General features: G+C 43.6%; 1 protein-coding gene across 3 annotated transcripts in view; it reads right to left on the bottom strand.

The window, feature by feature from the left end:
• Positions 1-13,379, bottom strand: part of ttll7 (tubulin tyrosine ligase-like family, member 7) — a 118,546-nt gene that overhangs the window by 93,025 nt on the left and 12,142 nt on the right. For 2 of the 3 annotated variants that reach the window (XM_026242391.1, XM_026242392.1), the window contains exon 2: positions 3,802-4,064. The exons of the other annotated variant lie outside the window; for it this stretch is intronic. In XM_026242391.1, the coding sequence (XP_026098176.1) occupies positions 3,802-3,826 (25 nt within the window). In that variant the 5' untranslated portion in view covers positions 3,827-4,064. The remainder of the gene's footprint in view (positions 1-3,801; positions 4,065-13,379) is intronic. 3 annotated transcript variants of the gene reach the window in all.

Genomic DNA, 13,379 nt, shown 5'->3' with positions numbered 1-13,379 from the left:
CTGGACTCTGAGCATAACTTTGTTTCTAGTGGTTCAATAGCCCTTTAATGAATAATACAAAAAACAAGGACTGTGATATCACCCGGGCATGGCGCAGCCGGGGCCCCACCATGGAGCAAGGCCCGGAGCGGGGGCTTGAATTCGAGGGCCTGGTGGCCGGGCCTCCCCTCATGGGGCCCAGCCGGGCTTAGCCCGAAAGAGCAACATGGGGCCGACCTCCCGTGGACCCACCATCTGCAGGAGGAATCATAAGGGGCTGGTGCAATGTGGAACGAAGGCAAGGGCCCCGACGACCTGATCTTTAGACACGGAAACTGGCCTTAGGGATGTGGAATGTCACCTCACTGGCGGGGAAGGAGCCTGAGCTTGTGCGAGAGGTTGACAGGTACCGACTGGAGATAGCCGGGCTCACCTCTACGCACAGCATAGGTTCTGGAACCACCCCCCTTGAGAGAGGCTGGACTCTCTACTACTCTGGAGTTGCCAGCGGCGATAGGCAGCGGGCTGGTGTGGGGTTGCTCATAGCTCCCCAGCTCAGTCGCGATGTGTTGGAGTTTACCCCGGTGAACGAAAGGGTCGCTTCCCGGCACTTTTGGGTTGGGAATAGGTCTCTCACTGTCATTTGTGCTTACGGGACAAATGGCAGTGTAGAGTACCCGGATTTCCTGGGGTCTCTGGGGGGGGTGCTTGAAAAAGCTCAGACCGGAGATTCCATCATTTTACTTGGGGACTACAACGCTCACGTGGGCATCGACAGTGACACCTGGAGATAAGGGGGCGTGATTGGGAGGAATGGCCCCCCTGATCTGAACCCGAGTGGTGTTCTGTTATTGGACTTCTGTGTAAGTCACAGTTTGTCCATAACGGACACCATGTTCAAGCATAAGGGTGTCCATCAGTGCACATGGTACCAGGACACCCTAGGCCAAAGATCAATGATCGACTTGGTGGTCGTTTCATCTGACCTCCGGCAGTATGTCTTGGACACTCATGTAAAGAGAGGGGCGGAGCTGTCAAATGATAATCACTTGGTGGTGAGTCGGATCCGATGGCGGGGGAGGAAGCTGGACAGACTCGGTGGACCCAAATGTATTGTGAGGGTCTGTTGGGAACGTTTGGCTGAGACCCCTGTCAGAGAGATTTTCAATTCCCTCCTCTGGCAGAGTTTCGACCAGATTCCGACGGAGGCTGGAGACATTGAGTCCGAGTGGACCATGTTCTCCACCTCCATTGTCAATGTGGCCACTCAGAGCTGTGGCTGTAGAGTCTCTGGTGCCTGTCGAGGTGGCAATCCCCGAACCCGGTGGTGGACACAGGAAGTAAGGGATGCTGTCAAGCTGAAGAAGGATTCCTACCAGGCCTGGCTGGCTTGCAGGAGTCCTGAGGCAGCTGATGGGTAATAGCAGGTCAAGCGCGCTGCAGCTCGGGTGGTTGTGGAGGCAAAAACTTGGGTCTGGGAAGAGTTGGTGAGGCCATGGAGAAAGACTCTTTGCCTCAAAGAGATTCTGGCAAACCGTAGGGCGCCTCAGGAAGGGGAAGCAGTGCCCTGCAAACACTGTTTACAGTGGAGGTGGGCAACTGTTGACCTCAACTGGGGATATCGTCGAATGGTGGAATGAATACTTTGAAGATCTCCTCAACCCCACCGACATGCCTTCTGTTGAGGAAGCAGAGGCTGAGGGCTCAGAGGTGGACTTGTCCATCACCCAAGCTGAAGTTACTAAGGTAGTTAAGAAGCTTCTTGGTGGCAAGGCCGAAATGAGCTTTCTCCGCAGGGTGGATGGGTGCTCCCTGGATGTCCTGCATGTCCCACCGGGAGGAGGCCCAGGGGAAGACCAAGGACACACTGGAGAGACTATGTCTCTCGGCTGGCCTGGGAATGCCTTGGTATCCCCCTGGAAGAGCTGGAGGAAGTGTCTAGGGAGAGGGAAGTCTGGGCCTCTCTGCTTAGACTGCTGCCCCCCGTGACCGGGCCCCAAATAAGCGGCAGAAGATCGATGGATGTTATAAGTTGAGATTTAGGCTACAATAAATATTTTAACTGCTAACATGTAAAAGGAACACTGCTGTATTTGTTTAAAGTGATGCAAACCAAATGTTATTACACTTTTGTTCATACAGCAGTAGGCCTGCTTTTAAATGAAAAAAAGTGCACAGTACACTACTTTTGAATGTATGGTTAGTTTTGTGCGTAACAATGTGATTAATTGCGATTAATTGTGGACAATAATGCGATTAATCGCGAATGAAACTTTTTTCTTTTTTACAATAATCTGCAAGGATGTTAAATTAATAATAAGTAATAGTAAAGATGACATATATCATTAGAAAAGATAATAGTAAAGACACCTTATATTGTTAGAAAAGATTTCTATTTTGAATAAACACTTCATAAGTTTATATTTATCAATAAATCCTTGAATTCATTTTTTTTTATTACATGAGTTTGCATGCATGTGAGCCTATGATGAAACAAAATGTTAATATTTATGTTTGTATATTATGTTTTATAATTCCCCTAAATTCCTGGTAAGTTTCAAATTCAAAATTTCCCAGATGAAGATCCAATGGAAAGTTTCTGCAAAATGTAGGACTTTTCAAACAACACATTGGATGGTGTTCTATTAGAACTACGAAAACACAAAAAAAAGTGTTTAAAAGCTACAAACATGGCAGATATGCTAGATGGGTTTGAGTGATCAACGTCTTACCTGATTAAAAATATTTATTTAATGTTATATGCATTATATTTCATCTGCAGCAACATTGAGAACTTTTATAATGACATATTTGGTCATTAACTTTTAAATGCATCATTATGCATACATGAAGAGAGTTCTTGGCATGTTAGACCTGTGACTGGCAGATCAACATGCCAATTCATTTACCTCCAATTCGGTAGGAATCTGAATTAAACAAAATGTGTATTTTGTTCACTGTGACAAAATTACAGTGCAGTTTAAACAGTGAAAGAAATTCATGTAACTAAGCAACAAAGCATCCATTACAGACGCAGTTATGACGAAGTAGTATGTCCCAAAGTTTGCCTACTATTCTGCTACATAATCAAATGTACTTTATCTTCACAAAAAGAGTACATACTTTTAGGTCAAAGTATAAATAGGTGAACTGGGATGCAGCAATGGTCAAGTTTTCCCAGGTCTGCCTCTGCAACAAGTAGGTGGGCAATATGCTAATGTTCGGCTTGGGCTTGGGCTTGGGATTCGTGTTAAAAACGAATTGTTTCAATGATTCAGTCAACCCTTTTTTTGAGAGAGACAATAACTTTATACACGGTGCACTTTCAGATTTAAAACTGCAGGATGTTTTCATTCACTTAGAGCTGTGTTACACACTGCATGAAAGGTAATTTTCAATCCATAATAGGGGCACTTAAAAAAAAACCACCCTTTATCACCAACTTGAATGACTACTTCAACAAAGAGGGTGAGCATTAGGGATGTTCTTCTAACAATAAAAAGTTTGCCAACATAGACATTCCAGAGACAAAAAGATAACAGCGTGCTAAGCAGTTTCTTACAGAGCTTTGTGTTTTCTGTTCTTAAATCACTCTCCCTTGAGGAAACTTAAAGGAAGCATACTGTATGTCTCCAGATCAGTGCGCAATCAGTTAAGCTCTCTTCTCAGCTCACTCAGGGTACAGCTGTTTTTGCCTGCAGTCATGAATGTACAGAAAATATTCTACTATTTGTGACACCCCTAGTGGGCATGTAGAGTGGGTTCTGGTTTTCTGGAAGGACTTTTGGGGTCACTGTTGTCAAACTGTTTTATCAAACTTACCTCCATCATTGGGGGGTGAGGGCATATCTCAAACAGCTGACCTCTCGATACCCAGCCTCAGAGACTTATGAGGCACGGTTTGGCACCAGTCTACTTCCTCCTCGCTGTCTTTGTGGCAACAGTTTTAGGAGGTGGCACTATCATCTGTCCACTTAGATCACGTGACAGAGGATGTGCCGAAGGTTGGTTGTAGACTGTATACCCTGAAGGAAAGAGGTCAGGGCTTCTCCACAGAACCACAGATGGGCAGATAGACAAGGTGTCTGAGGAAGAGAGAAAGAGAAACAGCAAGATTGGTAATGTCAGACAAAGAAGAAGCGCTAGAGGGAACTGCACAGTCTGGCCAAATGGTTGTTGTGTCACTCAAACCTATCAGCGCTGCTGACAGCAGGTTTCACCTCACTGATCAGCTGTTACCGCCTGACGGGGGCTTCAGCAGATGAGGGTCTGTCTGCTTCTTGTCAAGCAAAGGCAGCGTTAGCGCCACTGCATCATCAGTCTGTGAGATTTCTCCATGTTTAACATTCTAATGTTTGCTTGACATGTCTGTAATCTGTCACGCAGCAAAGCACACACCTAACACCTACCAGAAAGGTATTGGTACCTTGTTAGTAAAAATTGTTTGTTTCCTCATTTTATTACTACCGACACTTTAAATAAGAAACTATTTTAATAAGAGTCATGCTGTCTGAGTGATATGCAGAGAAATATGCACTAGTTACATTCAGTCCAAAAACAGCACATTTCACATTAAGGCACTGTCTCATTTTTGCCAATAATGCATGTGATCTATGAATTCTGAAGCTATGTTCACCTGAAAAAATGTGTAAGTGCTAAAGTACTGGTTCAAAAGGAGTGAGTTCCAGCAGTTTTCCTTACTACAATATCATCATTTTATATGAAGCCCAAATTAGCTTTGTGTATTAAATATAGTTATAGTCAGTTCAAATAGACAGAATAGATTAGATAAAGATAGGTAAATAAAAGATTAGATAATTATAGATAAGATAAAGTAATTGTATTACTTTATGTCTTCAATTTGTGTACTGTAATCACTACTATAATCACTTTTAATTTTTGTGCAAATCACTATTGTTTAAAATAAAATAAAAATAAACAAAATAAACAATCAGTTCTGTCCCAAGCACACACATTTATTAATAATATTTGTATTAATTTCTAATTTTTTTTAATTAGATGTTCAAATAGCAGGGCAGGAACACACTGGTCAATGGGGAGATTTCAGGGTTTTTTAAATTAATAAAACTAAGAACTATAAGTTCTATGTTGGGTCTTCTATTGTTGAATTACTTTTCCTATTGTATTAGGTTTTTGGCGTTCTATCAGTTCAGTATGTGTCAGGTATTGTAGCGAAGTCATAATTTTTGGAATTTGTGACAATACCACTAACAGCATAACAGGTTTTCCAAAAACGAATGCAGAAATAACATTATACTCAACAACAAAGCAGTATTTTCTTTTGAGAAGGATGACAAATGATAACTAAGCCTGGTTGAAATACTTATTCTTCATCACATATTTATGATGGCTTTGCTACAAACAAGTCACTTGGATTCACTTCCATGAATCAGTTCAAATTCAATCATTCTTTTGATCACTCAAAAAATCAACGTTTCGATTGTCAAAAGAGGCGCTCCTAAATCCTAATCCTTGTGTCGCCACAGCTCTGCACATTTTGTAAGTTTCTCTTATTGCATCAAAGCTTTGTTCTATTCAAGTCAAGTCACCTTTATTTATATAGTGCTTTTAACCATATAGATTGTGTTAAAGCACTTTACAGTATTAAATAGAAAAATAGTGTCAATAATGCAAAATAACAATACTAAGCATTCAATTTTCAGTTAAAGGCATTTCATTGTTAATTCAGTGATGTCATCATCCAGATCAGATCAGTTCAGTTTAAATAGATATCGCTGGATATTAAGTGTCCCCAACTAAGCAAGCCAGAGGCGACAGCGGCAAGGAACCAAAACTCCACCGGTGACAGAATGGAGGAAAAACCTTGGGAGACACCAGGCTCATCTGGTTCTTGGGGTATTGTCCCGATGCCCATCTAGGAGACAAGGTTTTCATTGGGGATCTGTTTCATTTAACCGTAAGTGCCCTGCGAAGTGGTCATCACAGGATATTCCACCATGATTCCAGTTTGAAAGAAGCATGTTCAATTCAAAGGGCATAAAAGTGTGCAAAATGTGACTACTACGCAAATCCCATAATTGCAATTAAATAACCCTTCACACTTCTGTAGTACATTTTGTTTGTGTGTGAAGAAAGGTAGTGGCGTAGCACACATCCATGTTCTTAAACGAAGTACACTTCAGGGAGCAGAGAGCATTGAACACTGTGTAGGGACCACAAAGTTCATTCCTGGACTTCTCTTCTAATGAACTGGGGACGTGCTACAAATATCTCTCATAACTTAACTTAAATGACAATAAATTAACATCGATTCCAATATACAACCTTGCAAGTGACTTCTTCACATATCAGGACATCTTCAAATATCCAAAAAAAATATGTGAAGAAATTATTTACTGTACCTTTTTTAAATAACAAGAGTGTATACAAATTAAAAATATATATATAAAAAATTACAATATGTAAACATCTTTAAAATATGTATGTGCTCTTTTGTTGATTGCGATGTAAGTCACTTTGGATAAAAACATACCATGTGGATACATGTACATGAAATGCTCTGAACAATGGTGCACAGTATATGAAAAAGATTTTATTCTGTTTGTGGGAAAGAATGATTTTGCTTTATTTAGCCTACTTTGTCGAGGTATATATTTATTTATTATTATTATTATTATTTATTTTTTTTGGTATTAAATGTTCCTGACTATAATTAAATGTTCAGCTATTTTCAGTGTTACTTTATGACAATCCAGATGGCAAAATATAATACAACACTGACTTCTGGTGGTGTGTTTGTAAAGTGCATCGCACATATTGATTCCACTCAAATGGACATTTAAAAAATGTGATTTTGAGAAGGAGTTCTCTGATGTTGAGGCTACAAACATCACATAGTAGTAAAGTGTTTTGCTGTAGCTTCTGTTGTAGTATTCAAACACACAAGATATGCTTTCAAATGTTAATATCTCTGCAAAAATGGCATTTAACTGGAGATGATCCCATTTACACCTACATAAATTTACACCAGCTTCAAACGCGACTCATCCAATCATATTTAGAATGTAATATTGCTAAATATAAGTCTTTTATTTGAAACTTTATTCTAGTCTCTAAAGCTATTTTGTACATATACCGGGCTTAATAGTCATTTATAATTTTAATAATTTGATGTTTTGGTTTGATTCGATGAGATTCTCAAAAACAAGAAAGTTAGTTATGGAGTAATGTAACATTTGATTCAGCATCTCTATGAATATCAAAGCCTAAATCTGATATGATATTAGATGCCATATTTCTCATACATAAAAATACTGTAGCATTGTAGCATCTGATTAATTGTAGTTACAAGTAACAATCCGTTATTACATATTTTATAGTAAAACATATGATTAAATGCTGCTGTTCATTATTAATTATATAATTGGACAGTTATATATATATATATATACTACCCTCTTAAGTAGCTTCAGTGTAGCTGAAATAAACGTTGTTTTTCAAACTTGACTGTAGCTGTAGATTTAACCTTAAATTATGAGTAGCTTGAGGTTTGAAAAGCTACAATTTCAAAGTATCTTCCCCATCTCTGATCAGACCGATTATTAATGTTTTATTTTAGTGTTCTGAGAGTGTTTTCTTTTTTATATTACAAACTATTTAGTTTGTTGTGACTCGATGCTGAAGAGTTTTCTTCAGATTAATAAATCTTTTTAAAAAAATGTATCTCTCTAAAGTCCCTTTACTGAAGGGAAAGTAATGAATGTAATGAAATTTCATATGTTCAAGTTGTTAATTTATTTGCTCCAGTGCTTCATTCAGAAAGGTTAAGTCTCTGAGCTCTGATTCACCCTTCAAAAGTTTGGTCTCGGGACGACCCATAAACTGCAGAACTACTGAGAACATCCTGTCACCGTTGTGTTCCTGAAATTAGATCAGTGCAAGACACTGCAATGAAATATTTGCATAAAAAGTATCTGCTTTATCAATACATTTTCCAAATTATGAGATACTAATGCAATTAGAACAGTCGCTAAAAGAGACGTTCAGGCAATTTCTGAAGCTACAGTCAATCTGTTACAGCACAAGACAGCAACACAATGACAGGCAGGCGTGTGTTTGACGAATGAGTGCTTGAGTAATCTCCTGCTATCATGCATCACCCTGACAGCTCCACCACCCACAATCCACTCACTATTTATTTCCTCTGAGACCTCGCATCACTTCCTGTTAACACCTCTCTCATCTGTAGAGGGAGTCAGAGAGCACACACTATTTATTTTTCTATCTCACGTTTGCTTTTTATTCTAAAAACCTATTGGTTAGGTTTAAGGTAGGGTTTCGTGTAATATTTCTGAACTGCTCCAATATGTGCAAGACTGCATAATGCTGCTTCACATCTGTTTTAGAGAACATTTTGTTCACTTTAGCACCACTCTGGAAATTTCACTTTATAACTTCAAGGCAAACTAATTTCCCCATGCTGGGGAAGTCGCGGCCTAATGGTTAGAGGGTTGGACTCCCAATCGAAGGGTTGTGAGTTCTAGTCTTGGGCCGGACGGAATTGTGGGTGGGGGGAGTGCATGAACAGCTCTCTGCACCTTCAATACCTCGACTTAGGTGCCCTTGAGCAAGGCATCGAACCCCCAACTGCTCCCCGGGCGCCGCAGCATAAATGGCTGCCCACTGCTCCGGGTGTGTGCTCACAGTGTGTGTGTGTGTGTGTTCACTGCTCTGTGTGTGTGCATGCATTTCGGATGGGTTAAATGCAGAGCACAAATTCAGAGTATGGGTCACCATACTTGGCTGAATGTCACTTCACTTTCACTAAACATGGACAAAGTTTCAAAAATTAAGTTGTACGTTTGAAGGAGTATTTCTGTTCCAAAAATAGTACTTCCGGTTTGTCACAAGTTTCGTAAAGTTTTTTTCGAGTATGGGTCTGTGTGACGTTAGCGGAATTTCCTTATATGGGTCCTGACGCACGTCTGCCGGAAGAGTGTGCGCTCCCGTATAGGAGAGCAATGAGAGCAGAGGCATTATCTGATCAGAGCGAGAGCGTCGCGAAATGTCACAAAAGGAGTGTGTTTTTGGTTGCCAGGGCAAGACAACCCTGCACAGATTACCAAAGAAAAAACAGCATTAAGGGACCAGTGTATGGAGTTTATTTTTACAGAGCATCAACGGAGTTGTGCAAGTGTTTGTGTTTGTTCCCTGCATTTCGAAGATGCTTGTTTTACAAACAAGGCCCAGTTTGACGCCGGATTTGCACATCGTTTATTTCTTAAGGATGATGCAGTCCCAACGAAAAAGGGTCACGATCGTGTGTTGGAACCGCAGGCGGTGAGTAAAACTGCTTCAAATATCTCTGTGTTGTTAACTTAGCTATCAGCGCGTAAGCACATCAAGTAAACAACATGCGATGTTGTCATCAAACTGCACTTTCCACATGTACAGCTTAAAAAAAAAAAAAAAAAAGATGACATAAAGTGGAACTTAGTCATTTTCCAAAACCGCTAAGCAAATATATACAGTTTCAGTACATACCACATAGAGACGTCATTGCTGATGCTGCTCTTGTTAAATTTCAGCCTCTGGATCTGATTCTGGATCATAAATAAACGGCTGAATCTGACTGTTAGCCATGGTTTGTTTTGGATGATGTTTTTTTTTTCCTCAAGGTAATGTCACAGCTTCCAGATGCGCTCAACGCAAAAGCCTACTCGCGCTCGTGATTCTTTTGCTCCGCCCACACGTCACTCCTCCAGCCGGTCGTGTTTTTCCGGGAAAAATCGGTGCAGACTATCTTTCTCTTATGAATAAAATAAAACGTCTCAGGTTACGAATGTAACCATGGTTCCCTGAGAGGGAACGAGACACTGCGTCCTCTGAAGGGACACTATGGGGAACACCTCGTCATGACCCGTGTCTGAAGCATACTTTGAAAAACGCCAATGTGTTGGCCGGCGACAGCCTCTGACGTCGCTACCGGCGCGACTATAAATACGCGCCCGTAGGACCCGTCACTTATCTTCTTCGTGAAGCTTGCGTCCGAAGCATGGCAGGGAGCTAGAGGACGCAGTGTCTCGTTCCCTCTCAGGGAACCATGGTTACATTCGTAACCTGAGACGTTCCCTGTCAAGGGAACTTCGAACTGCGTCCTCTGAAGGGACACTATGGGGAACAGTATACCCACGCCGCCATGCTGAGGGGAGTGCAGGCCAGAATCATGGCAAACACTAAGTACCAACTCTACCATTTCACCGGGAGTCGCCCCTGGGACGGTTCGACGGCTGTCCATGACATTATCCCTTATGGCCAAAGGCCTAAGCTACATACCCAACTTACCTGAAGGGCCTCGGCCCGGGGTAGAGCTGAAGGCTTGGAATCACGAAAGATTCCTTTAAAGGGATACGGCTAAGAACTTAGCACTGTTTATTACCAAGTCTTGCCTGTCACAAAGGAGGGGCTCTCGTGGCACTCTGATAGAGAAGCTCGTAGATGGAATGGCCCGGGAGCAGAGCAATTGGAGGACGGAACATACAGATGAAGCCTCGGCCACGCCTGTACCATGGCGTCCAGCCCCAATGGAGCTGGATGAGTCAGAGGAAGCCAGAGGGGATAGTGCGACGCTCTCTTGAGCCGCAAAACCGATCCACCCAGGTCTGGCCAACCTCTCTAACTCTACTTCAACACCTTGGTGCGAAGGCGCCATTCCCCGAGCCTCAGCAGGATGTCTGCTCTCACAGTGCGTCTCAAAACAGTATGTAGTACTGGAGCGCTCTGATGAAAAAACCGAGAATTCAGTCTCCCATGAGAGGAGGACTCCGAGCTCCGAGCAGCATGCTCATAGGCGACCCTTTTAGAAAAGGGGAGCGCTGCTAAACTACTGCGAGAATTGCCCACACAGCCCCCCATGTTAAGGGGCGGTGTTTGAGGTGTATAACAAATACACACTGGTTGGATGAAGCCCAAGGAACCCCGGGGCTAATCATCTTAAGAAAGGGAACGAAGCGGAGTGCGTAACCCTTACCGTACAGGATTTTAGAAAGTGCGCAGAGCCTTGCGTGCACACTTACCACTTACGTGGATTTGAGACAGTGCGCAAAGTGTTCACGTGCACACTGACCACCATGTGGTTTTGAGAAAGTACACAGGCTTAGCGTGTGTACAGAAAAAAGTTACCTGACAACCACTGTATGTGGGAGCTCACCTTCAGAGAGACCTGTGAAGCCTACTATCTGATAACCACAATATGTGGGAGTTCACCTACAGAGAGGCCTAGAGAGGCCTACTACCTGTTACCTGATAACCACCTCAGTGGAAGTTAATATGGAACTCGACTCCAGGGAGGCCTGGTGAGGCCTACTACCTGACAACCACAAACCGTGGGAGCTTGTTTTTTTTTTTTTTTTTTTTTTTTAGTGGAAACGCACAGCATGTGGGAGCTAAATCTCCAGGGAGGCCTGGTGAGGCCTACTACCTGACAACCACAGTATGTGGGAGCTCACCATCAGAGAGGCCTGGTGAAGCCTACTATCTGAAAAGACCACAATATGCGGGAGTCCACACAGCCCCTCATGTTGAGGGAAGCGATGCTTGGGGTGTATAACAAATACACACTGGTTGAATGAAGTCCAAGAAACCTCAGGGCTAATCATCTTAAGAAAGGGAACGAAGCGGGGCGCGTAACCCTTACCGTACAGGATTTTAGAAAGTGCGCAGAGCCTTGCGTGCACACTTACCACTTACGTGGATTTGAGACAGTGCGCAAAGTGTTCACGTGCAAACTGACCACCGTGTGGTTTTGAGACAGTACACAGGCTTAGCGTGTGTACAGAAAGGTTCCTAAGCATCGCAGAGGCGCTGGATCGCACGGGAGAGGCGAGCTCCAACCCTCAAGCGAGGGGAGCATCACCTGAGGCAGTACATACAGAAGGACTCCGTAACTACCACCTCCCCGGATGCGCCAAGCGGCCAGGCGGCCCCTCAGGGTGACCTGGCCGGATATCCATGATATTCCCTGCAGTGCTATGCCAGTTCTGACGATCAGCCAGGCTCCTCGGGAGGGGTGTGGGACGAGCAACCGCAGAGCGCTTGCTTCCCGCACGTGGAACTCGCTCCGCGGTGGGTGACGCGCCCTGGGGGGGCGAACCCACGCGGCACGGCCGCCTGCCGAAAGCGTGTGATCGTGGCCAGAGCACAAGGCTGGAACTGAGCACTGTAAAAGGAAACTCACAGAGTCTGTTAGAAGACATAACCACCAGCAACATAACACCCATAAGCAGAAAGGGTTACATACTCACCCACCCTCCTGTACTGGAGTCCCGCTTTACGGGGCGTCCCCTTTTGGTCCGGACCGTCAGTAAGGAGGTCACTATGAAAATAGGACCAACCAAAAACATAACAGGTCCAGGATAGGAGACTGTTATGTGAGAAACTTTCCACCTAACCACGATCAGGTGGAGCGCTGGTGGCTACAGGGGAATTAGGCAGGGGAGAAATGAAACAGAATTTAAAAACATCCAAAAGGAAGTGACAAACTCCTAGGTATCGCTCTGATCCAGACGAGAACGCTGCCCCGTCTGAATCACATCCTTCAGACCCTGCTTACCTCTTCGTGACCTGCGATTCCTCTTGCCCCTGCCCTCAGGCGGGGGAGGAGCACGAGCCGCGACACTAGCCTTCTGCGCCCGTCTTCGATCCTCAGATCGAGATGGGCCAGGACCCCTTTGTTGTTCGGGCTCTGCTACTGCGTATGATTTACCATTTAAGCGGGATGTATCCTGGAAGGGCTTAGATGGCAAAGAGGGAGATTTTAGAGAGGATGTTCCCCCACTGAGAGATAGCAAGCCAGCATCTCTTCTACAGGGGGCATCCTCTCATAGCCGTCCTCGTGCATGCCATCGATATCAGCATAACTCGTATGCTTAAACCGATGGATGCAAGAGAAAACGGCCTCTTCCATTCCTTTTCAACTTCTGCATGTAAGTCAGGCAAGAATGGAAGGCTCACCTGGGCTGCGGGCTATGGTCAGAAAAATAACACTCATCGAGTCTACCTCGCGACGTTACCTTTCTGGCACACTTCCATGGCAAGTTTATTTATTTTTATTTTTATTTTATTTAAACATTTTTTTTTTTTTTTTGCCGCGGCGCGATCCATAACCTCTAACAGCTCCCCATACGCAGAGCAGGAGAAATGAGCGGCTCAGCCTCAGCTTCTTCACCACTCTCAAATATCTCCTGCTCTTTCTGGTTAGAACCCAGCAGAGCACTAACTTCAGTGTCAGAAAGGGTTAATGACAACGCATCTTCCTCTCGAAGTTCGCTCTCGTTTGCTGCCGGAGAGTGTGAGAGGAAAGTCCCTCTCTAAACTCCTCAGCGAGATCCACCTGCGATCCCCACGAGCTCATTCTCCTC

Source organism: Carassius auratus, unplaced genomic scaffold (assembly GCF_003368295.1).
Source record: "Carassius auratus strain Wakin unplaced genomic scaffold, ASM336829v1 scaf_tig00001591, whole genome shotgun sequence".
Taxonomy (NCBI): Eukaryota; Metazoa; Chordata; class Actinopteri; order Cypriniformes; family Cyprinidae; genus Carassius; species Carassius auratus.
Note: the sequence above shows the minus strand (reverse complement) of the source record. Positions and strands in the feature narration are given on the sequence as shown.